Here is a 25,037-nt window from a genome sequence, read left to right on the forward strand (position 1 = left end):
AGACCAGCCTGACCAAGATGGTGAAACCCATCTCTACTAAAAATACAAAAATTAGCTGGGCGTGATAGCAGGCACCTGTAATCCCAGTTACTCGAGAGGCTGAAGCAGAGAATTGCTTGAACCCCGGAAGCAGGGGTTGCAGTGAGCTGAGATCACACCATTGCACTCTGGCCTGGGCGAAAGAGCGAGACTCCATCTCAACAGAAAAAAAAAAACCTAGCTGGGTGCTGTGGCACATGCCTGTAGTCCCAGCTACTCAGGAGGCTGAGGTGGGAGAATTGCTTGAGTCCGGAAGATCGAGGATGCAGTGAGCTGTGATTGTGCCACCGCACTCCAGCCTGGGCAACAGAGCAAGACCCTGTCTCAAAGTAAAAAAGTCAAAGGAAAAGGTGAGGCATGTTAATTGAGAACATGCAGAACGGACCAGTGGCCTGGGCAGGGAGCACTGGGTCCTGAGGTCTAGTCACAGCCCTGCCAGTCATGGACTAGGGGAAATCATTTCACCTCTCAGGGATCATTCCCTTAAAATGATGATAACCAAAACAAATAATTCCATCACCATGACCAACACCACCAATTACTGAACACTGAAAGAATGAAGGAGATGAATAAAGAAGGCAAGTACAGAAGCCCAATCTTTTGGATTGAACTCTAGCTCTCCCATTTGCTATGCGACACTGGGCAAGTCATTTGACCTCTGAGTGGGTTTCAGTCACGTCTTCACGGGGCTGGGATGAGGAACGGATGAGGTCATATACAGAAAGTGTTCGGGGCAGTGCCCAGCACAGCGGAAGTGCTCAACAAACATTTGATATGAGGGATCCAAGTGGCCATAGGCTCTGAGTAATCTCCTTTAGGATGTGTGGGGGACAAACCGTAAAGTCTCTCTAAGTCAGACTGTCCATCCAGACTGGAACCCCCCTTTCTGAGTCCTCGGGGTGGAACCAGCCAATGTGGGAAGTGTCTGCACCTCCCTATTAGGGAACCATGGTTAGGCAGAAACAGACCAAGGCAAGGGCAGGTGGGTGTTCAGTGCCAGACGATTTCTCTGCTGCTGCTAAGCAAATGGTAGGGTGGAGTACTCAACCCCGAGGTGAGTATGCCTGAAAAAAGACGACTACTCAAACCACTGAAGAAACTTCTTATCTGCCCCCCCGTGGAGCATCACTTCAGTCTTTACCAAATTAGCAACAAAAGGAGGGGTCACCTTTCTAGTCGAGGGGTACAGCTAACAGCTCCCTGCCTACGAACACCCACCCAGCCAGAAGGTTGCCCAAAGCAGCTTGTTCCTGACTTAATGATACTTGACAGTCTATCAGAGAAAGTCAGGCCCACCTGTTTTAGGCAATATATAATTTAATAGATTCTAAAAAAAGAAAAAAATCAACCTCTAAGAACGGAAGACAAAAACCTCCTTGTTGAGAAATGAAAAAAAAAGTGAGTAAATGTTATTAACATGTAAAGGCAAGGTGATGTTGGGTTGTTCCAGATATTTTTGTAAGTTTCTTTCAAGGAAAAAAGAAGTTTCTACCCACCTGAGAGCAGTTTTACTATAATAATTCAAGCTTAGTGGAAGTAAGAAAGGAGGAAGGAGGTAACTGTAGAAAGATGGAAAGGCAGCAGAGACAAAGTCCTGCCTTTTGGACAGCAAGACTACACAAAGGAGACCATGCTCAAGTTTCGAAAGAAACCCACAACCCGAGACACTGGAAGCTCTTAGAGCCTTTCAGGAAGCAATTCCCCAACTGTCCTTGGTTTTTGCATCTGCATCCACTGACCAAGAAGTCCCCAGAAAGTTCATTCCTGAGGTTGCTGGCTGAGCTCTGTCCACATTTGAGGAAATTCCTCGGAATGCACTCCCAGAGCCGTGAAAACGATTCCACACAGACCCCGCTGTGGATTTCACCCGAGAACACACAAAGGCTTCACAACGATCCAGACAGACCCAAATCAAAGAAAACAAAACTCCCACTGCACCCCGGCTTCTGCCAAGTCCAAAGTCACGAGGCAAAACGAGAAGATGCTCCTCCTCCAGGAGCCCCCTGAATGTCTTCAGAGAGGAGAGCAGGGAGTTTCTGGAGCCCTTGGCAGTGCGTTGGTTGAAAATACAACTCAGATTACGCTGGGTTCTAAGAAAGGAGAAGGCCCCTATTAAAGAGACGTAAGAGAAAGCCAGTTTGTTTACACGCGTACAAAGAGGACTCCCTCCATCAAACTGCATGGCAGTCTCACTTCCTTGGGTGAGAGATGGGGCTTCCCTGAATGCATGATCTCACCCACGCTCCCCACACACAGCACACCCTGTGGCTGCTTCTCTTCAAACCTCCAGGGGGATTCAGCAATCTTGAAAACTCCTATTCGGCCATCACTACCCAACTGTGACACCTCTTCTGGAACATTCTCTGACACACCCCCTTCCCACCTACCTCTGGGTTAGCTGCGCCTACTCCCCAACTTATCACATCATACAGTTTGCTGTCTATGAGCCTAAGGGCTTCCCCTCTGGACTGTGGGACAAGGACAGAGAAATGAAGGGAGGAAGGAAAAGTACTTCTGGTAGGGGGTGCAGCTGACACAAAAGGAGGCAGGGGACACCGACCAGCTCTCTCCAAGAGACACTGGAGTGGCACATTTATGCTGGCCACTCCTCCAGGCAGAACATGGGCAAAGTGGCCCAGGTGGGCAAGGGCAGCCTTCCAGGACAAGACCCAGGGTGGGGTCTTGGCACAGTCAAGGAAGACCAGGGTGGCCTTCATTCAGTGAGTGACATAAATTCCAGACCAGCCAGGTGATGGGAGAACCTGGCTAACGGTCACATACCTGGCATCACTCTGGTTCCTGGGGGAAAGAGGAAAATAATGAAGTCACTTTCTTACTTTTTAGGAAAAAAGGCCTCCTAAATGTCCTTCAACTGAGGAGTTTGGTGGCCACCTAAACAAATCCACAAGTTGGCCTCCCCACCCCACCCTCAAAGTGGAGCTTGGGAGACACCCCCGAGTGCCTCTCCTCATCTTCCTCCCCTTCCTCCACTTTCCCTAGAGCCAGGACCCACGGCAAGCCATTTGCCTGACACAAGCAAGGCACAGCAGTCGGCCAACAGCCATTCTGGCTTCTGGTCGTTTGGCTTCGTTTTGTGTTGTATTAAACAGAGGCCCAGGACGGCATCCCACACACGGTGCAGAGAATAACTGTGTGTAACTCATCGGCACGGCTGGTGACCGGTGCTCCATAAATAATGCAGCAACTGCCTCTCCCAGCCCAGCCCCACCGGGACAGCTGAGGAAATTCGACACCACATGGCCACACAAGGAACAGAGAGGGGCTGGGAACTGTGGCTGCCAGAGAAAGGACAACTTGGAGAAGCCACAGAGCTAGGGAGGACTCACATGAGGAGGAGGAATTCAGTTCAGGGGAGAGTCAAGTAGGAACCAGAAGGGCAGAGGCTCTAGAGAGTGGGGTTCCAGCTCAAAGGCCTTTGTTCTGCCCAAAAGGTGCCAGACAGAGGCTGGTTCACCAGTGGATCTGGCTGAGAAATCAAGCCGTGGGGTATATGACCAGCCAGGTAACTTCCCAAGTATCTCTGTTCACCTTGACAAGCATCACTGTCATCACCATCATCATGAAGCGTCACCACTTTCTAAAGAGTTGCCAGGCGCCAGGTATATATATTGGCCCTTCCCAAGCTGTAATTTACAAATCCATCACCTGGGGAGCCTGCAGCCAGGCAGGTTCTGATTTGCTTGGTCAAGGCGGGGCCGTTTAATCTGAGAGGTGCTGCTGCTTCTGGTCCACAGACCACTCTCTAAGAAGCCCAACTTGACCTGCATTCTCTTTTTTTTTTTTTTTTTCTTTTTTTTTTTTGAGACGGAGTCTCACGCTGTTGCCCAGGCTGGAGTGCAGTGGCACCATCTCGGCTCACTGCAAGCTCCGCCTCCCGGGTTCCCGCCATTCTCCTGCCTCAGCCTCCTGAGTAGCTGGGACTACAGGCGCCCGCCACCGCGCCCGGCTAATTTTTTGTATTTTTAGTAGAGACGGGGTTTCACTGTGGTCTCGATCTCCTGACCTTGTGATCCGCCCGCCTCGGCCTCCCAAAGTGCTGGGATTACAGGCTTGAGCCACCGCGCCCGGCTTGACCTGCATTCTCACTGCATCCTCACAGCAGCCCAGGCAGGCAGGTACTGCTGTTATTTTAGAGCTGAGGAAACTGACGTCCAGAGAGGTTGGAGCAGAGAGCTCCAGGTTGCAATTGGATGCCAGATCTGACTTTGCAGCCCAAGTGTTCCCTGATTCTGGGAAGTGCAAGTAACCACATGAACAGAGCCAGCCTCCTCCAGCCCAGCCCAGCCCAGCCCAGCCCAGTCCCAGGGCTGCAAAGAGTGGCTTAGACAGCAGGTTGGGTCGCGCTTTCTATGTGGGTCCTTTAGGAGCCCAGACAAGGTAGAGCAGAAGAGGACAAGGGTGCCCTGCACACATGGCACCTGATTACAACTGCAGATGGCCCAGAGGGATTGTAATGTCACCCTAGAAATGGTCAGGACCCCCAACCACATAAAAAAGAAAGCACGAGGCTGGGCACAGTGCCTCACTCCTGTACTCCTAGCACTTTGGAAGGCTGAGGCAGATGGATCACCCGAGCTCAGGAGTTCGAGACCAGCCTGGGGAACATGGCAAAACCCCATCTCTACTAAAAATACAAAAAATTAGTGCGGCATGGTGGCACACCTCTGTAATCCCAGTTACTCAGGAGGCTAAGGCATGAAAATCGCTAAAGCCCAGGAGGCAAAGGTTACAATGAGCTGAGATCACGCTACTGCACTCCAGCCTAGGCGACAGAACGAGGCTGTCTCAGGAAAAAAAAAAGAAAAAAGGAAGAAAGAAAACACAAAACACACAACAAAGAGAAATGTCTTGGGTAGAAAAATGCCTGGTAGAAACGCACAGAGAGGTTCACAGCTGTTGGCACCTGTGGTATGATTATGGATAATTTTATCCCATCTTGGTTTTCTGTGAACACACAAACTGATCTTCTTCTACCAGGAGATCAATAGAGTCAATCTGGGAGGGGCTCTTAAATCTCCAGCTGCCACAGCCACCCCTGCCGCCATGACCCCTTCCCAGGTCTGCAGAGACCTCAGCAGGGCGAGTGTGAGGAACATAGCCAACAGCATCCTTCCTCTTCTTCCGCCGGGTATACCCTGGATGAGCTCAGCCTTCAGGTTACCCTGAAGCTGCTTTACACAGCTTCCAGAGGAGGCTGGCACCTTCTGACCTACGCAGCAGTGGCTCTGGCCTCCCTGCTTCCTTAAGCATGAGGCAGGAATCCACTCAGCTTCCAGAAGTGGGCGTGTGGGATGACAGAAAGGACCCGTGAATGCCTGTCATAGCTTTGTCCCCAAAACCACCCTTCCCCACCCAATCCTGCGAGATGAAGGGCTCCTAAGATCCTCAGATGAAAGGCACTGGGTAAGCCCATCCATCATAAATACCATTCCTGGGCTTTTATTCTCTGATTGGGCTTGCCTAATCCACTAATTATCCCTGTCCATCAAGCGGATGACAGCCTTGGGGATAATCAATGGTTGCTTCCTCGCCCGCCCACCCTCACCCACTTGCCCAAGCACAAGAGCAATAAACATGCCTATGAAAAGGAAGACTGAACCACAAAAGGTGCTCCTTCCATCCATCCATCCATCTCCCCTCGCAAACTTCTCCACTTGTAACTATTAACACCCTAACCAAACAAATCAAGGATATCAAGCTGTTTTCTGACATCTGGGTGTCTCCACTTAAAATAAAAAGAACCAAACAAATATGTCAACCGTATCTTCCAAGTCATTTTATTTCTTAAGTTCTCCACCAGGAAGTATTCCTTTCTGTATCCTGAGCTGTCCAACAGGGGAGCTCTACATGAGGTTATTTAAAGTATGATTAGGCCAGGCGCGGTGGCTCACGCCTGTAATCCCAGCACTTTGGGAGGCCGAGACGGGTGGATCCCAAGGTCAGGAGATCAAGACCATCCTGACTAACACGGTGAAACCCCGTTTCTACTAAAAAATACAAAAAACTAGCCGGACGAGGTGGCGGGCACCTGTAGTCCCAGCTACTCAGGAGGCTGAGGCAGGAGAATGGCATAAACCCGGGAGGCAGAGCTTGCAGTGAGCTGAGATCAGGCCACTGTACTCCAGCCTGGGTGACAGAGCGAGACTCCATCTCAAAAAAAAATTTTAAAAAGTATGATTAAATAAAATGTAAAATTCAGTTGTTCAGCCCACTAGCCATACCTCAAGTGCTCTGCAGTGGCTAGTGGCTACCATACTGGACAGCACAGACACAGAACATCTCTATCACTGCAGAAAGTTCTATTGGACAGCAATGGCCACCCCACGTCAATGGCACCCCTTAGGGTGTCGCTACCTCAGGGTGCTCTACAATCACAGCTAGGCTTTTGGTTCTATTTTTTAACCACTGTAAAATGTATGTATGTGTTCCATGCTCCACATTTCTTGAAAAACAGAATCCCTCTTCTTTTTCATCCCCTAAATTCAACTCATTCCCCAATTTTGGGTTTGTCTGTTTTGAGACAGAGTCTCGCTCTGTCACTCAGGCTGGAAGTGCAGTGGTGTGATATCGCTCACTGCAACCTCCGACTATGGGGTTCAAGAGATTCTCCTGCCTCACCCTCCCAAATAGCTGGGATTATAGGCGTGCACCACTACATCTGGCTATTTTTTGTATTTTTAGTAGAGACAGGGTTTTGCTATGTTGGCCAGGCTGGTCTCGAACTCCTGACCTCAGAAGATCTGCCCACCTCAGCCTCTCAAAGAGCTGGGATTACAGGCATGAGCCACTGAAGCTGGCCTGTTTTTTTGTTTTGAGACAGGGTCTCACTTTGTCACCAAGGCTGGAGTGCAGTGGCACAATATCAGCTCACTGCAGCCTCAACTTCCCAGGCCCAAGCGATCCTCCTGCCTCAGTCCCCCAAGTAGCTGGGACAACAGGGAAACACTACCACACCCAACTAATTTTTGTATTTTTAGTAGAGATGGGTTTCGCCATGTTGCCCAGGCTGGTCTCGAACTCCTGGATTCAAGCAATCTGCCTGCCTTGGCCTCCCAACATGTTGAGATTACAAGTGAGAGCCATGGCCATTACTGCCATGACATTTCCTTTATTATTTCAGATAGTTCCTCCCATCAAAAGAGAGAGGAAGAGGTTTATGGTGAGTCACTGCCTGCATTACCAGCCACCTGACATTTGTATGGCCAAGTTTTCAAAGGTGAAAACCTGCCATGTGGGAATCCAAACTGACGTCATGATGGGCACAGAAGGCACCGCCTCCCATGTATGCTGTATTCGAGACTACAGAGGTCTTTCACAACACCACTGAAAGGGCGGCTGGTAAAGCAGGCATTTAACACTTCCCTACTAACCATAGGAAAATCGGGCACAGAAAAACTTAAGTAATTTGCCCAAGGTCAGGGAAGGGTTTGCCCTCATGCCTGGTTAACTGCATTAATTGATCCTAAGTTTGCACAGTTGTTTATTTTATTTTATTTTTTATGTTCTGAGATGGAGTCTTGCTATGTCGCCCAGGCTGGAGTACAGTGGTGCTGTCTTGGCTCACTGCAACCTCCGCCTCCTGGATTCAAGTGATCCTCCTGCCCCAGCCTCTGCGTAGCTGGGACTACAGGAGTGTGCCATCATGTTCAGCTAATTTTTTGTATTTTTAGTAGAGATGGGGTTTCACCATGTTGGACAGGGTGGTCTTGAACTCCTGACCTCAAGTGATCCACCTGCCTCAGCCTCCAGAAGACTGATTACAAGCGTGAACCACCACTCCCAGCCTGCCCAGTTCTTTTTAAAATAAAATCGTATAATGGGTTCAACTAAGACTGACTGACTCTCCACATCTGGAAACCTGGGAACTCAATATTTAACCACCTAATACAGGGGCTGGCTGCTTGTACCTAGTATTTGTATACCTTTAATCCTCCCCAGAATAATAAATATCTACCCTCTAACCTTTGGCCTCCTATCCTCCAATAGAGCTAGGAAGTACTACAGCCAGGCTTCAAGGCCCAAGTACAACCACTTTTTAAGGTAGGATATAATCAATACTAGGTAGAGGCCAAAGCTATTGTTCCATATGTTTATTCCTATCCATAAATGTCCACCTTAGATATTGAACCTGGCAGAACACCTAGAGGCTTGCACACCGTATGAAATGTTAGACCTTGTGAGCATGACTTCATGTTGCTCCATTTACACTCACCCATTTCTTTTTCCTGGAAGTGCCCGCTCTGACCCGCCTCCACCCAACTCCAAAATTGCTTCTGCATTTTAGGGATTAGTTCCTCTCGGGGCCAATCTCTCCAATACCTTGAACAGACACGCAAACACCCTGTACCCTAGAGAGGATCATGTTTGAGGTTTTGCTCCCCTAAATACACACACACCTCTGTATTCATTCCATATTCCTTTTTTTTTTTTTGCTCTTTCTTTTCTTTTTCTCTTTATTTTTTTGTTTTTTCTCTTTTTCTTCTTCTTTTTTTTATTTTTGTTGTTGTTGAATTTGTTTTCTTTTCCTTACTTTTTTTAGTCCATCTTCCCTTTTAAACTGAGACCTCTCCCCAGCCAAGGGCAGCATGATGAACTTGTCACATCCACCCTGGGGCAGGCACTGGCCTTGGTGCGCTGTACACACTTAGTGTGCTCTGCAATTTTCCATGAAGCACATTTCCCCTTTGGAACAAGAGACAGATAGCACCTCCTCTGTGACCTCAACTCCCACCCCAGGCTACTAGGAACGATGCCCTGGTGGCCAGTAAAGAGTCAGAGGCCACCAGTGTCACAGTGATAACTGTGTTTGTCATTTCTATAGCCATTTTTTTTTAAGTGTCTTTCCATTGAATGTCATTTTTCTTGCCTGGAGAGAGGACGCTGAGGTATAGCCATATTCCAGAGCCCGAAAGGCCTTGTGCGGCCTGGTGGTTAAGAGCATGACTCCAGAGTCGGCCTGCGAACTTCAGATGTGCTCACTGGGTGACCCTGGGCAAGCGACTTCATCATCTGGTGCCGCCCTGTCTTCATCTGTAAAGGATGCTGATGGCAGTCCTTGCCTCAAATGGTGATTATAGGATGATGGGGAAAAAGACAAGTGCTTAGAAGGGTGACTAGTAAGTAGAACTCAACTCTGCTTTGATGATTCAATGTCCAATGCCAGTCACCCTGACCGGGCCACAAATGGGCACCTACTATGCACAGGCACTCAGTGAAGGGTAGGCCATACAGAGAAAGAGACCAAAGCGTTGAGGAACTCAGACTGTCAGTAAAGCTGACGTGGAACTGCAGATCCCAAAGCCCCAAGGGCAGCATACTCGAGATATAAAGTGCTGGACAGTGTGGTTCCCAGAGCGAGGCAATGCCTCACCTCGGTCTCAAAGGATAAATGGGAATTTTCTGGGCAAAGAGAAATGAAAGAAAGAGGAAGCATTCCCTGCAAAAGACAGAATTAGCAAATGAAAGGAAGTCGAGATTATGCTCTGTCTAGGCGCAGAAGTCATTTCGTCTGCCTGATCACATTCCAGGTACATCTGTGGTGGAGTTAGGGGTGGGGACACATGAGCAGGAGATAGCTTCCTACATACTTCAGGAGCTGCAGAGGAAGCTCTCAGTGGTTCAGGTGGCCCAGGAGACACTCCACTTCCACCTACTCCTGGTGCAATCCCACCAAGACCTACCAGAGAATGACCTGAAGTGTCTGCTAACACTGCAGATTCTAAGCACCACCCAAGATCAACAAAAAGTCTCTTGGGATGCAGCCAGGGAATCTGCATTTTAACCCATTCTCCAGGGACACTTTTGCTTGCTAAAAATTACACACAGCAAGATTTGAGAAACACTGCACTAGGTAAGATGCCACATGTCCCTTTGTGCCTTTGGAAGCAGGGGTGTCAGCTAGGTCCTAGCGTTCACATCTAGCTCCTTCAGACATAATTCACGGGCTCACCACCCTCACACATGGGAACTGGGAACTGACACATGCTTTTTGGTAGGCTTTGGGTAATGGGTTTCAAAAGTCTTGAAAAAAACACACATTTTGACCAAGGATAAAAAGTCCTTCAGGGGAAATCACTGATGTAAATCAATGTCTAGTCACAAGGATGTACTTGTTGTAGGGTTACCTATAATTAGTAAAAAAAAAAAAAAAAAAAAAAAACTGGACGCACCCTAAACACAAATGAGGGAGGTACTGGCTTCTACCTCAGGGCTTCTGCGCATGCTCTCTTCCCTTTCCCTGAACACCACCCCCACCCCCTGCCCACATCTTCACAGTTCTTAAGTTGTTGCTCTAACGTCACCTTCTCTGCGAGGCCCACCCTAACCACTCTACTTAAAAACAGCAACAGGCTGGGCGCGGTGGCTCACACCTGTAATCTCAGCACTTTGTGAGGCCAAGGCGGGCAGATCACTTGAGATCAGGAGTTCAAGACCAGCCTGGCCAACATGGTGAAACCCCATCTTCACTAAAAATACAAAAGAAAATTAGCCAGGTGTGGTGGGGGATGCCTATAGTCCTAGCTACTTGGGAGGCTGAGGCAGGAGAATCACTTGAACCTGGGAGGCAGAGGTTGCAGGGAGCCAAGTTTGCGCCACTGCATACTCCGGCCTGGGGGACAGAGCAAGACTCCATCTCAAAAAACATATATAAAAATAAAAATAAAAAATAAAAACAGCAACAGTGCTTTTTCCCCACTGCACATAATCCTTCTACTATACAAGAGAATTGACTTATTCCGTGTGTCTGCTTCACCTGCACCTCACTCCACTAGAATGTAAGTTCCAGGAGGGCAGGGATTTGTGTCCATTGTGTTTGCTGCTATCTCCCAGCACTCAGAACTTGGTACTAGTAACTTCTCAAATATGTTTTGACCAAATGAATTAATTAGAGACATACAAAGCAGTGCAACACCATACAGCCATTAACACTGACACTGCTCACAACGACACACACGGAAAAGCAAGGACACCAGGCCGCTAAGTGAAGAAAGAAGTTTCTAACACAGTGTTGGGGCTCCCTGACCCTTTGCTGAATATGTGCGAGCTCTTGTGAATGTGAACATAACCCACTTTCTTATCAAGCGCTTGCGGGTGACTTATTTTTTACTTAACTGAAGTTTCTAGTTTTTCTTCCATTAATACATTACTTACATAATCTTTGAGAAGTAAATCCCTCATGAAATGCTCTCAAAACATTTGCTAATTTTTTTTTTTTTGAAAAAAGCTTCCTCCTCAGTGACTTAATTAGGGTGTTCCTAATTAAGGCCAGCACAACATCAAAGAGGCCAGGTTCCAGGGGACCCCTGCTCCAGGTCAACTTCTGTTTGCAGGACGACCTCACTCCCTCCAGCGGAGGCTCACACAGAGGGCTTGGCTGTCAGCTACTCCTGGCTCTGCTCCCCGCTCCCTGCTTCCTATTGGGGTGCCTTATCCAATTATTCAGGCCCTCGATCACATCCTGCTGCGGAGCCGGCTTTGAAGGTTCAGTAAACAGCCACTTCAAAACAAAGAGGGGCCATTAAACCAAACTCAAAGACTTCCTTAATGGCTGCGTGCTCGGCTGCAGGAGGAGTCCAGCCTCAGAAGGGAGGTCTCCCTGGGAACTAATCCCCGAGCTCTTCCAGCCTCCTACTGCAAATATCTGCCAGCTTCCTCCTTTGCACTCAATCACTCGGGGTGCAGAGCGGTTACCGGGGCGACCCTTGACAGAGGGGCTTTTCCAGCAAAACAAACATGTGTCGTGTGGCTGCCACCTTGGACAATCCTACTGCACACTTTGGTCTCACAGCCCAGCTGCTCCAAAAACTGCACTGGCCCAGCCCAACAACTTCATGTCCATGGCCAGGGCATATTCCTCGTAATTAGAGGGAGACCCCTTGAACTTCTGGAAGAAGCTCAGAGGCGAGTCTAGATTTTTGTGTGTTTTATCTGTCTCATTCTGAGTCCTAACGGTACAAATAGAGTAAACAAGGAGATGAATGAAATACACCTCTTACAGAATCGAAACTGCTAGGGTGCAAGAGCGAGAGACCAGTCTGGTGGAGAGGCGCACAGACCCCGGAGCTAGACTGCCAACTAACTCCCAGCTGTGCCTCTCACTAGCTGTATGACATGGGCAAATGGCTTAACCGCTCAGCACCTCCGTTTCCCCATCTGTAAAATGGGAATTATAATAGTTACTAAGACTACCTTGCTGGGTGGTTGGAAGATTAAGTAAGTTTGTATCAAGCACTTAGCATAGTGCCTGGTTTGCATATAAATGCTTTTTAAACAACCAAAATAAAACTCAGTTCTGAGCGAGGGTGTCACCCAGATCAAAAGCCTTCCTGGACTCTGTACTCCCACCCTAAATGGGAATCAGAGGCCCTCCCCAGGGCCCCCACACAATCTTAGGCTGATCTCTATGGTGGTGCAGATTATGCTGAACTCTAATGACCTGCCTGCCTCTCTCCTAGACTGAGCACTTCAGGGCAATGACTGTGTCTATACTGTCCACAGGTGTTCCTCCACCCCCCGGCAGCCTCAGCACACAGTAGGTATTGCCACCGTATTAGACGAATACATGTACTGTGTTATCTCAAATTACTTACATGTTGAATGTTGAAAAGCACTGCACTTGCGTCTACTGCACTACCAAAGTGAAGACATAGGTTGCTTCTATTCTTTGAAACATCTGAGTGCCACCAGCAGCAGGAGGCTCTGCCAGGAACTACTAGGGTAGCTCAAATAGATACGAGCATTTATTTAGCACTTATTTCATGCCAAGCCCTCGACTTTTACTTTATTTAATACTCAACAACTTTAAGAGGGAAAGATTATTCACCTCTTCTCCCATTTTACAGGTAAGAAAATCAAGGCTCAGTAAACTTGAGTAACTTGCTCAAAGCAGTAGAGCTAGGAAGTGCTAGAGCCAGACTTCAAGGCCCAAGTACAACCACTTTTTAAGGTAGGATATAATCAATGCTAGGTAGAACGTCACACAGAATGTACAAAATGGCTTTAGGGTTACCCAGCTTTGAGGGAAAAGGAGGCACCAGAGAATAAGGTCACTGACGGGGCCTTGAAGGATGAGAAAGATTTCAATAGGCAGCAATGACAGAGACAGGACAGGACAAACAGCAAGAGGGAGGAGCACAGGCTGTGTTCAAGGAAGCCTGGAGTCCGAGCTGGGGAGCGCTGGACACACAGCGGGCCACTCAGCTGGGGCCACTCACACAAAAGGTTAAGGCAGGACTGCCACATTCGGCCCACGGGAAGAACCCAGATGCGGCCAAGACTTGGGAAGCTGCTGCTATAGGGCAGACTAGAGGTGCGGGATGGCCACTTCTGGTGGTTGCCCCAGAAAAAGGAGGAAACTCAAAGGACGTAGATGGGAAACGATGACCCTAATAAAGCAACTTCCCTCCCCCGGGCCTCAATGTATCTGAGTTACAAATGTCCTAGCCAGGTACCCCACCCTCTCCTTCCCTGATAAACAAACAGTAGGGTTTGCAAACAGAGAATGCAAATACGTCCTGCTGGGCCAGTTGACCTTCATAATGAACTCGGGAGCGATTTACTTAGGAAGACAAAAACTCAAACTTCTCCATTTCCTGCAACTTCACTGCAAGCTCTAAATACAGCTCCGTATTTAGAGTGGGGCAGTGTCTGTCCTAAGAAGTGGTGGAGATAATTACTCCACTGATTTTAAGACTTCAAAACACCTCATTCCCAAATCTACAAGACACAATAGTTACCGCTTCTAACATTTGAGTGTACGTTCACCAGGCAATGTGTGAAAACCTTCACAAGCAATGTTTCATTTCAGAATCCTCCAACAGCTCTTTCAGGTTCATTAGACCCATTTTACGGAAGAGGAAACCAAGGCTCAGAGAGATTAGATAACTTGCCCACGGGATTTGAATCAGATTCCTTTAACTTCAAGGTCAACTCTAGCTCCAGAATTTCTACGGAGAGGTTTAGGGGCAGTATCGTAGCCAGCAGAAGGTAGAAGATAGTCAGAAAGCTGTGTTGCAAAGCAGGCACACTATAATTATCTAGACGGTATGTTATAGATCTGCAACTGTTCAGTACGGTAGCCACTAGCCATATATGGCTATTTAAGTTTAAACAAATGAAAAGTGACTAAAAATAAAGCTAATTCCTTGATTGCACTAGCCGCACTTCATGTACTCAATAGTCAAACGTGGCTAGTGGCTCATGTATTTGACAATTTCCATCATCGCAAAAAAATCACATCGGACAGAATCAATAAATCACAGCAAAGTAGTCTAAAGATCCTTTGTGGTTTATTTTTATGTTTCAGTTTATTTACTTTAACATTTAACTCTAAGGTTTTTAAAATTTTTTTATTTTTTATTTTTTGAGACAGAGTCTCGTTCTGTCACCAGGCTGGAGTGCAGTGGCGTGATCTCAGCTCACTGCAACCTCCACCTCCCAGGCTCAACCGATTCTTCTGCCACAGCCTCCTGAGTAGCTGGGACTACAGGCGTGCACCATCATGCCCAGCTGACTTTTGCGGCCATGTTGGTCAGGATGGTCTTGATCTTTTGACCTCGTGATCTGCCCACCTTGGCCTCCCAAAGTTCTGGGATTACAGGAGTGAGCCACCGCATCCGGCTTAATTTTTATTTTTAATTGTGGTAAAATACACATAAATTGTACCATCTTGACCATCTTTAAGCATCACAATTCAGTAGTGCTAAGTATATTCACATTGGTGTGCAACTATCTAAAGGTACTTCTATATTCAGATTTGGGTAAGATTAAGGCTTCTTTTTTTTTTTTTTTTTAAGACTGAGTCTCACTCTGTCACCCAGGCTGGAGTCCAGTGGCATGATCTTGGCTCACTGCAACCTCTACCTTCTGGGTTCAAGCAATTCTCCTGCTTCAGCCTACTGAGTAGCTGGGACTATAGGCGTGCGTGATCACGCCCGGCTAATTTTTGTATTTTTTGCAGAGACAGGGTTTCGCCATGGTGGCCAGGCTGGTCTCAAACTCCTGACCTCAGGTGATCCACCCACCTCAGCCTCCCAGAGTGATGGGATTACAGATGTGAGGCACCTCGCCCGACCAGAAAAGGCTTTGAGGGAAGACTTACACAGCTTGGTGATTCTCAACATTGGCCATCACTAGAATTACCTGGGGTGCTTTTCAAAATCTTAATGTCGTGAATGTACCCCAGGGCACTAATCAGAGCCCTGGCCCAGGCAGCAGCATCTCCAAGCTCCCAGGGAACCCAATGGACCTTGCTCCATAACCACACGCATGCTGCCAAATGAGGTACACCTGCCTAGAACCTCATCTTCTGGTGAGACCCACACCCGCGGCCCTCAGAGCCCCCATCACGTGGCAGGCAGCAGAGGAGACCCAGGCTAAACCTGCTGCCCACCTCCATGCCCAGGAAGCTGCTGGTGCTGAGTGAGCTGAAACTTTCTACTGCTTTGAGAGAAAGCAAGCAAATAAAAAGACACACAGTTCAAAAGGCACTCAACTCAATTGATTTTTTTTTCACCCACTTACACTAGACAGAAAAAGAAAAACCACTTAGAACCTATGACCAAGGCCAGATACGCCAAGAGGCAGCACAGGAAGGAGTTTTTTTTTTGTTTTTTTTTTTTTTTTTTTGAGACGGAGTCTTGCTCTGTCGCCCAGGCTGGAGCGCAGTGACCAGATCTCGGCTCACTGCAAGCTCCGCCTCCCGGGTTCCCGCCATTCTCCTGCCTCAGCCTCCCGAGTAGCTGGGACTACAGGCGCCCGCCACCTCGCCCGGCTAGTTTTTTGTAATTTTTAGTAGAGACGGGGTTTCACCGTGTTAGCCAGGATGGTCTCGATCTCCTGACCTCGTGATCCGCCCGTCTCGGCCTCCCAAAGTGCTGGGATTACAGGCGTGAGCCACCGCGCCCGGCCAGGAAGGAGTTTTGTTGATGAGCCCATCCACTTCTCCAAACACAGACATGCAAGGGCCCTACCGACTCAACCCAAACGGGAGGGCCACCAGGACATGATTAAACACAGAAAGCTCTTTAACAAGAGAGGTCCGGGGCTGGACACAACAAGAGTTCAAGGTAAAGGAGTACTGTTTCAGGAGTCACCTGAACTTCGGGTGAACTTAGTTAATTCGTATGATTATGAGACTGGGAGGTGGTTGCCAGGCTTTCAGAGTCACCTAGCCTCAGGGACCTAGGGACTCCCCAGACCTATGGCCAGTCACCAGAAGACTCCATGGGCCTCATGAGGGGACAAGTCCAGGCATCGAGGGTGACGTGCCTAAGCCTGGCCCAAAAGCTTATCTGCCCTGTGCTCATGGGGGGAGAACTATGAGCAACAGAGGATGCCAAGTTGTCTAACGGAGAAGTTGGTAAGTGGGAGAGGGAAGGAAGCCACAATGTGTGGACATGTCATAAATGAAACAACTTCCACAAAGGTGACAGCCGAATTGGAGCTGCCCACCCCACAACACACCTGGAGGCATCTCAGTGCAGGCTCACACCTCCGGGCGGGCTCTGTGCTACAGACACAGAGATGAGTCCTTGATTCCTTCCTTGAGCCTCCCATGGGACTCAGGCAAGTAAAGGGCTGTTTGCTAGGACTAAATCCACACCCCCGTGCCTGCCTTAGGCATGCTCTAAAGAACTCCAATGTTAGGGTCAAACAGGCTAAGGTCTGACTACCAGTTCCACCTCCCCATGGCCTTAGATAAGTTACTGAATCCCTCCAAGCCTTACTGTTCTCATCTGTTAAGTGGGGTGGATGTGAGGATGACATGAAATCATGCGCACCAAGTTCTTAACACAAGGCACAGCACACAGTAGGTTCCCACCAAGTCCCTTTCTGCCCCCGCTCACTGCATGCAGTGAATACTGAGCACCTACTATGTGCCCAGTGGCACCCCACAGCATCTTTTATTTTTTCATTTTATTTTACTTTTTTGTAGAGACAGGCTCTCACTGTTCCCCAGACTGGTCTCGAACTCCCGGCCCTAAGCAATCCTGCCACCTCAGTACCACAAAGTGCTGGGATTACAGGTGAGCCACCATGCCCAGCTCCCAGAAAATCTTAAACAACCCAAACCCTCACATTTGCTCAGCAGGTAAAAACACTGTCACCTCCAACCAAATAAGGAAGCAGGCGAGATGAGAGAGCCCCAAGCCTAGGCCTTCCAGATGCTGAGACAGGGGCTGCTCTGGAGTGGATTCTGTGCTGGGAATTGCTACTTTTAAGTTTTTGGTTGGTTGGTTGTTTCTGATTTGCCTTGGTGGCTCATACTCAGATGAAACCTGCAGTCTATTGCTAATTCAAGGGAGAACCTCAGCAATCATGATAATGGGCTTCCTTAGTGCTCAGTCAATTAATTTACTCCTTAACTTCGTTTGCCTCTCCTGTTTGCTACTAAATAAGGCCATATCAGCAGTGCTATCTCCAAATCTGAGTTAAACTGCTCACGGCATCGGTTAGTTCCCTTTAAACGGCCCCCAAAAATTCTTGTCTGACGTCCTAGGCAGCTAAATCTGTCCTTTGGCTTTGGTTTGGTTTGGGGTGAGGTATTTTTTTGTTTTTGCAGAGGTGTGGGTTTTGGGGGTAAGTGTCCTGAAGGCAGTTCCAAGAAGTAATGGGGAACTCAAAATGACCTCATTTGTCCGTACTCGATTCGAACATCTAAATGGTCTCACTAGAGAAGGAATCTTGCCAGCTATCGCCGCCCATGCCCGCAAAGATGGAAAAAGCCGAGATGAAAATTGGAGATAAAGCATCTAATGAATCAATAGTTTCATCCTTTTCACCCTCCAAGCATTTTAACAGCCTTAAGTGAGCTAGCCAAATCGACAGACATCATTTTAGCTTTTTTCCTTTTCCCTGTGACTGAGGTGCAAAAGAAGAGTTCAAAGGGCTAGAGGTCAGCAACTGAGAACACACAGCACGCAGGGAACATACTTAAACAGTGAACAATTTTTTAGTATGCCTGAAATGCAAATTTAATGGGAAATCCTACGTGTTTACTCGCTGAAATCATTATGCCACGTTTGGTGCCTGAAACACCACTGATGCTCCATAAATACTAAGGAATGAGTACATGTTACTCTAGTAAGAACTGGGCGATGGCTGAACCAGGCAAAATCCAAACTCGGCTTACCTTCTATGCAAACCAGGACCTAGGAATGACCTCTCTTGATTTGGAGCATTACAAACTGCGGAATTTCAGAACATAAAGGTTCACAGCATCAAGCTAGAAGTTCCAAAAAATTTGACTAAATAGTAAAGGGTTTTCACAAAAACTAAATAGGAAGGGGTTTTCACAAAGAAACACCCAAACCAGGCCAGAAACGATTTCCAAACAACAAGATTGGCACCCAAAAAACCAAAAAGATGAATCTATATAGAAGAGGTCCAAAATCTCTGGGTACCCATCCCAGGCAGTTCCTGCTGTCGATTTTATAACATGTTTACTTCACCTCCTTCTCCCATGGGCCCGAAATGAGGAAGCTGTAAAATCCTGGCCAAATACAACCATTTGCTAAGAGAAAAGCCAACATGGGGCCCATCTGTCCTTTACAAGTGCTCTGCTTGTCCTGCCTTTGTGTGGCTGTCACCATTTACAGAGAGCGGCCTACCTCCCTCAGAGCACCTGGCTGAGGCCTTGACTGGGTTTTCAGTACTGTCCTGGAGAAAACTCTTTTTTTGAGGCCTCCAAGGGAACTCCTGCAGAGACTGATGCTCTTCTCTAGGCTGAACCACAGCCCTTCCTTCACGGCCACCATATTGGATTCGCATTATCTGTTTACAGCCCACAGGACAAGGAGCTCTCCTAGGGCAGAGCCAAGCAAAAGGCATTCCACACAATTGCCCCTCATAAACAGCAAGGAAGTGTACCTCTCTTCTGATGGGAACCCCAAAACAAAGCAGTGAGGGGGAAAAAAACTACCCTGAAATCAATATCCAGTGTTGGACCCACTAGCCACATTCTCCATCTTATGATATGGGAGGGAAAATATCACGACGTGGCTTCAAACCACAAAGAGATTTCCATGGAATTCAAGAAGTCCCTTTAGCAGTTCTCATTTTAGGCAGAACTGAGGAGAGAGGATAGCGATGGCAAACACAGGTGGGGGGCAGTGGGGAGGAACTGAACAAGGCCTCTATTCTGCTCAGCACAGGTGCTGGTAACAGGACACCCCTGTCTAAAGTGACACATGGGGTGGAAGAATCAGGTGTGGTTAGGATTTTCTGGCCCCAGTCACATTATGTACTCCTAACCTCGTACAAAGTTCTACCCGCAGCAGGCCCAGTTCAGCTCTCGACATGCTGATTCTTGAGCAACAAGGGTGAAGAAAATATTTGATTTCAGACATCCAACTTTGTTTTTTTTAACCAAGTTAATTATTAAAAGAAGAAAGACACCCGCAGAGTGAGCTGTCCTCAATTTTGGCCAGCAAAGTCTCCTGGTCTTAAAAACTCCCCAGACATCACCAAAATCGATGCTGGTTCAATGACTCAAAAGCAAAGGCACAAAGCTGCTGTTTGAGACATGGAGCCCTCCCTTCCCAGGGCTTGGATAGAAACTCCAAAAAGATTCCAGGACCTCCTTGATGCAGTCAAGATTGTCCACACATCAGAAGGCAGTCAACAGTCACTTCCAGACTACTATTCCCTGGACAAACCAGCTGTGGGTCCTTCCCCCCAGCCACGTGAATAATTGTCTCCCCTTTCCTCTGGAACCAACTCACACCAGCCGATTTGGTCAGTGATTTACTAATTTGCATGGATGAGAGGAAAGGCAGCCAGTAGGTGATTCTGCACAACACCGTTCATTAGTGACCACCACCACAGCAGGGTAGAATAAACGGGAAACAAACCACCAGGTTTCCTCTCGTCAAGGAATCGATACCTTATTTACTAGCTGCTGCTTGCTTTACATGGTGCTGTTCTCCAGTAGAGAAAGAGTCAGGATTTCTTCCATACCTTACCCCCTGAAAAGGAGAAAACCCATGCCCTGACAGCCAGCCGAGGACTCAGACGAAGTATCTTTAGAAGAAAGCACAAAGAATCCTCTCTCTCTTGCTTTTTTCCATGTCTTGAGGTTCTCTGATTTCAGAAAATAGAGGGTGCCAGGCCTTGAAATTATTCCCTTTTTTAACTGTTTTTTTTTTCTTTCTCCAAAGAGGAAATTGACTCCCTTCCTGTGCTGCTGTACATTTTGAAGAATCAAATGCTACTAATAAAACCATTTTCCTTATCCTTTTCTCACCCAGGCCAACATCACTTCTGAGAAAATAACCTAAAAATTTTTATCAAGATGGCATTCCAAGTGGGTTTCCGACATTTACGCTTTTCCCTCAGAGCAAACAGAAAAGAGACCAATGGCATTATAAACCCATTGTGGGAGTTTAAAGAAAAGAAAAAGAGGTCATTAGAAAGTCAGTTGATTTCAAATATTAAAAACTGACTTTTGTTGCTGGTGACTTCATGCATCTGCACACTACATACTGCTTATCAGATTTGTTCAAATTTAAAAATTTTAAATTTCCATTTAAAATGTCATCGGCATCTAATCCACGATGAAGTCTTTTAAGAAGCAAAGTCCAAGAAAATATTCCGAATTGTCTTATGCATAAACAATCTAGGAAATCAGACACTCCCTCTTTCTCCTTATCTCTCGAATCTCCGAAAGTCTAAAACTCTGCAGAACCCAAGGCATGTTTTAGTCTTCCACTCCACCTTGCTTTTAAAATTTTACTGCCAAAACAAAACGAACTAAAAAAAAAAACTTCAAAATAAATGATTTCCCACAGGATACTGAACAAACCTACTAAACTCAAAGGGAAAGAAGTCAGGATACACAAACTCTAGATTCCGCCGTGACTGGGCATTAAAGAAGATGTCTTTATTTTTAACTGGAACCAGGCAAGGGAAAAAACACCACCTTGGCACCCGTGAGGCCCCAGCCAGGGCATACTGCCACACAGCCACAGGATGGCAGGTGGAAAGCAGGACAGCCCACCCTTTGGGCAGGTCATCTTCCGAAGGGCTTTTGATTCAAACCAGTGAATGGGAAGAACCGAGCCTGGATTCTGGATTAAAGAACAAAGAGAGAAAAAACTCCAGGTGTGATCACTCCAGGACTGCAGTGGACGGATCCGTCAGACCACTGGGTTCCTTGTTGCTGCTGAGGGGTGGGAAACATCCATTTATCTCCTCAAAAAAACACAGGCGGCTTTACCAACCTATTTCAAATTCCTCCCCACAAGATCAGAATACACCATGTGTGCCTCAAACCAAATCCTGTTTGACTCTAGGATGTGCAGAATTTAAGTTTAAAATTAAGGCCAGAGCCCAAGGAGGGAGGACCCATCTCTGTCTCAAAAGACCACTTCAATAATTCAGCGTGCACTGGGGGCAACAGAATGAAAGGGGCTGTCTTTCAACAGGGAATAATCCATCTAATTCCAAGGGCCTGGATTATAAGCATTCCTGGGCAAGCAGAGTCTGGCTGCAGATTATGCTATGCTAAGGACAATTTGTGACAAAAGGCACGAGATCTGTAGAAAGATTTCAAAACGGACAAGACCAGGACAGAGGCACCTTAGTAAAGTTCACCCTGGGTGAGGTGGCAGTTGGTTCTGAAAGGTGGAAGCAGGCCATGACAGCTGAGCATTCCTTCCCAAAGACCATCTCCGAGGCTCGGAGCCTCTCTAAACCTTACACTTCATCAGACAAAAGCTCCTCCAGGCGCCCAGGCAGCGGCTGAAGAGGGGCTGTCCACACCCACTCGGTGCACAGCTTTCCAAACCTGCCCACTCGTTTTGGAAGCGGGCTTTTAATTAAACACCACCTCCCCGGATCGGGATCTGTTGAGGCAAACTGGGGCTGGGCCAGAGCCAAAGAGAAGCTCCCTAAATACACATTAAAAAAATAATTTCCCCCACCGCCCCCAATTCCCACCTCCAGCCAGCTCGCGCGGCTGGTTTTATTTCCTCTGGATGAATAACACGGGGCCCTGGTCTATCTCTAGGCACCAGAAAATCCACATCCGAGGATCAGGTTATGCCCAGTCCCACCCTTTGCAGGAAAAAGCTAGGGTGTTGTTCCCCGCCCCCACACGCGCGCGCGCACACACATGCACGCGCGCACACACACACCATCTTCACAACCCTTCCAAGAGAAAACCTTAGAGTGTGTGTCCGTTTGGGTCTGGGAGGCCGGGATACAGTTACTTCGGTGGCCCCAATCTTGCCTTCAGGTTCAGCTGGGGGAAGGTGGGGCCCCTGCAAGGCTGCCCGGGAACTTCGGCCCCGCGCCCCGCGGGAGGGCTGAGAGAGGGCGCGCACAGCTTTACCAGCTTCGGAACAGCCCAATTAATAACTAATTTGCTCAGATCCCCCACTCCAAGTAGACCTGACAGCCGAGGAGGGACTGGCTTTCCCTCTCAGTCTTCTAGGCTAGGGGACTCCTTCCTGCGCGCGGGCAGAGCCCTCACTCCCTCCCCACCACCGCGCCAGGCGCCCCCACCCCGTGCCCGGGGGAATCAGGTGTCCGCCCGGGCATCCAGCCCCCGCGGGTCCCAGACATCCAGTTCAGGGACAGACAATGGGAAAACTTGGAGCCAGTGCCCTGAGCCCCCGAGGAAAAGAAATGGTGCCGCCCCCTGGGACAATGAGCGGGGAGATGGCGTGGGACAGCAGACACCCCCCAGAGAAGCCGCCCGCCTAGTGACCCAGCAGAGCCTGGAGCAGCGCCCCGGGTGAGCAGGTGACACCAGAGCCGGGAGCTCCCGCAGGTGGCCGGCGGCCACGGCGCAGGGAATGGCCGGGCGGCCGGCCCGGGGTGGAGGCGAAGCGCGGCGGCGAGGTCAGAGCCGGCGGCCGGCTCCGCAGCCGCACCCCCGGCGTCCTACCTTCATGTCGCTGATGATGGTCTGGAAGAGGCCTCCGAGCGCGCTGCATTCCTTCTCAATCACAGCCTCCATTTTCCCGGCGCCGGCAGGGCGAGGGCACACACGCGGGGCCGCTGGACTGCGCGCGGGGCCGGGGCTCGCTCACCCCGGGAGGAATTTCACCCACCTCGGATTCGCAGCTTCTTCTGCAGCGAGGCCGGTGTACACCAACCCGACTGTTCTCTGCCCAAAATAATAACAACAGTAATTTTAAAACCAAACCGCTCTGTAGGGTATTCGCCTACATGCAGCGCTCGGCTCCTGGCCTTAAAAATGCCGGGAGAAGACTGACAATCAGGCCACCACTGGTGCCCACTACGGAAACGGCAAAGCCCATCTTGATGCAGAGAAAACCGCCCGCTGACCCGGGGCCAGCGCCATTGAAAAACTCAAGATTTTCCAATTTAATAAATTTTTCTGCAATTAAGAAAAAACCGCCCAACACCAGAGCGGGTCTGCTCGCGGCGTCCGGATCTGTTGCTCGCAGCTGCGGCCGCCGCCTCCTTTTCACTCCTGCGCGCCCGGCCCCCGGCGCTCGCTCTGGCTGGGCTCCCGCGGACGTTCGGAGGGGCGCACGCGCGCTCGCGGCCGTGCGTCCGCCGCACGGGGGCGCGCTCTCGTGGCTGTGCGGCCGCCGAACGCGGGCGGGGCTGGGAGCGCGCGCCCGAGAGGCGCGTGGGGCACTCGCCGCAAAGAGGAGCCTGCTGGTCTGCTGGCGGGCAGGAGGCGCTGGGCCGGAGCCTCTCCCTCCGGTGCGCACCGCGCACCCTCTCCTCCCCCGGCCGCCCGTTGCTGCGCGGAGAGGGCGTGTCGGCACCCTGCCTGGCGAGCGCCCACCCTACAATGGCTGCGAGCGCGCGGGACGGGAGGAATGGAGGGTGCACCGCCGCTCCCCGGGGATTTGCATGGGTGGCGCGCCTAGCCCGGAGCCGGCTTGTAGTGAGCTCTTAGTAGGGCGGGAAAGCTGCTGCAGCTACTGCGGCCTTCTGAGAAAACGCCCATTCTCTGATGTTAGGACTGCATCGCCCAGTCCTGATTGCAAATAGCGAAATATACAATTAAGGAGAGTTCAGGGGCGTATCCTGCAATGGGATGCCGAGTTCGATAAAGTTGCAGGATGCTGGGAAAGTGGATTGATTTGCTGTTGCTAAATGAATGGAAACAGCGTTAGAGCTTCTGTCCACGATCCATCAGTCTATCGAGATTGTTGACTGCCTCTGACTTGGAAGGTTGATGGTTTTCAGGCCCACTGAGAGCAGCCAGCGTTGGTATAACCGCAGGGAGCCCTCCTGAGAGGTTGAACCTGCAAAGAGCACAAATGTGCCCATGTTGATTTGGGGCCTAGTGGTCCGTTTTCACAGCTACACTGCCTATCTGCATAACCAGGAGCCCTCATTCAGGTGAACGCCAAATGGGACAGAGGGAGGAGAATCAAATAAGCAACTTTTAAAAGATCTTAAAACATAAGCACCTAACTCCGGACAGTTCCTCTGACTCTTGAGCTAACCATTTGAAGTACAAAACATAACAAAAGAAAAGACTGGGGGGAGTGGGGCCAAAAGCAACCAAGGTCAAAATGCTGTACACTTGTGTCGGATTCACTCCGTAATGGGAAAAGGTCTGGCTTTGAAAACTTTATGGATCAAAGGGATGCATGGAGTTACATAGCACAGCTGCAAAAGATAATATTCCCCTGGATCACTCTGCCCAACTCTTAACTGCAACTCACCTTCCCCACCCGACTCCCGGAAATCACCAGGAAGGGTGTTACCTTCAGGAAGTAACTGATCTCTTGATCACCCCTGCTGGATCCTGTCCCCAAGGGCATTCAAATGCATCCGACTCATCTTCACCTTGCCAATAACGGGTGCTTGACACATAGTTTGCTGCCAATCATTATTGTGACTTTAATACTACTGGTATTCTAACGATCAAGATGACTACTTGTAGAGTCTGATTGCTGGGATTCAAACTCCAGTTTACAACCTACTAACTGTATATACCCTTGGGTACGTTACTTAAGCTTTCTGGGCCTCAGTTTCCTCAT

General features: G+C 49.0%; 1 protein-coding gene and 1 long non-coding RNA gene across 7 annotated transcripts in view; both read right to left on the minus strand.

The window, feature by feature from the left end:
- The window catches only part of MTSS1 (MTSS I-BAR domain containing 1), a 184,192-nt gene extending 160,660 nt beyond the window's left edge, over nt 1-23,532 (minus strand). For 4 of the 6 annotated variants that reach the window (XM_045399270.2, XM_005564042.4, XM_005564044.4 and 1 more), the window contains exon 1: nt 22,952-23,532. In XM_045399270.2, the coding sequence (XP_045255205.1) occupies nt 22,952-23,023 (72 nt within the window). In that variant the 5' untranslated portion in view covers nt 23,024-23,532. Of the gene's footprint in view, nt 1-22,224; nt 22,499-22,951 lie in introns of those variants that run through there. The other 2 variants (XM_073999406.1, XM_073999407.1) reach the window with 1 other exon arrangement.
- LOC141407462 (uncharacterized) lies at nt 773-5,698 on the minus strand. Its single transcript, XR_012416636.1, has 2 exons — nt 4,135-5,698; nt 773-3,821 (listed from the first exon to the last, which is right to left on the minus strand). It is a non-coding gene; the product is annotated as an uncharacterized lncRNA (long non-coding RNA).
- Nucleotides 23,533-25,037: the final 1,505 nt, after the last annotated feature.

This window comes from Macaca fascicularis, chromosome 8 (assembly GCF_037993035.2).
Source record: "Macaca fascicularis isolate 582-1 chromosome 8, T2T-MFA8v1.1".
Lineage (NCBI taxonomy): Eukaryota > Metazoa > Chordata > Mammalia > Primates > Cercopithecidae > Macaca > Macaca fascicularis.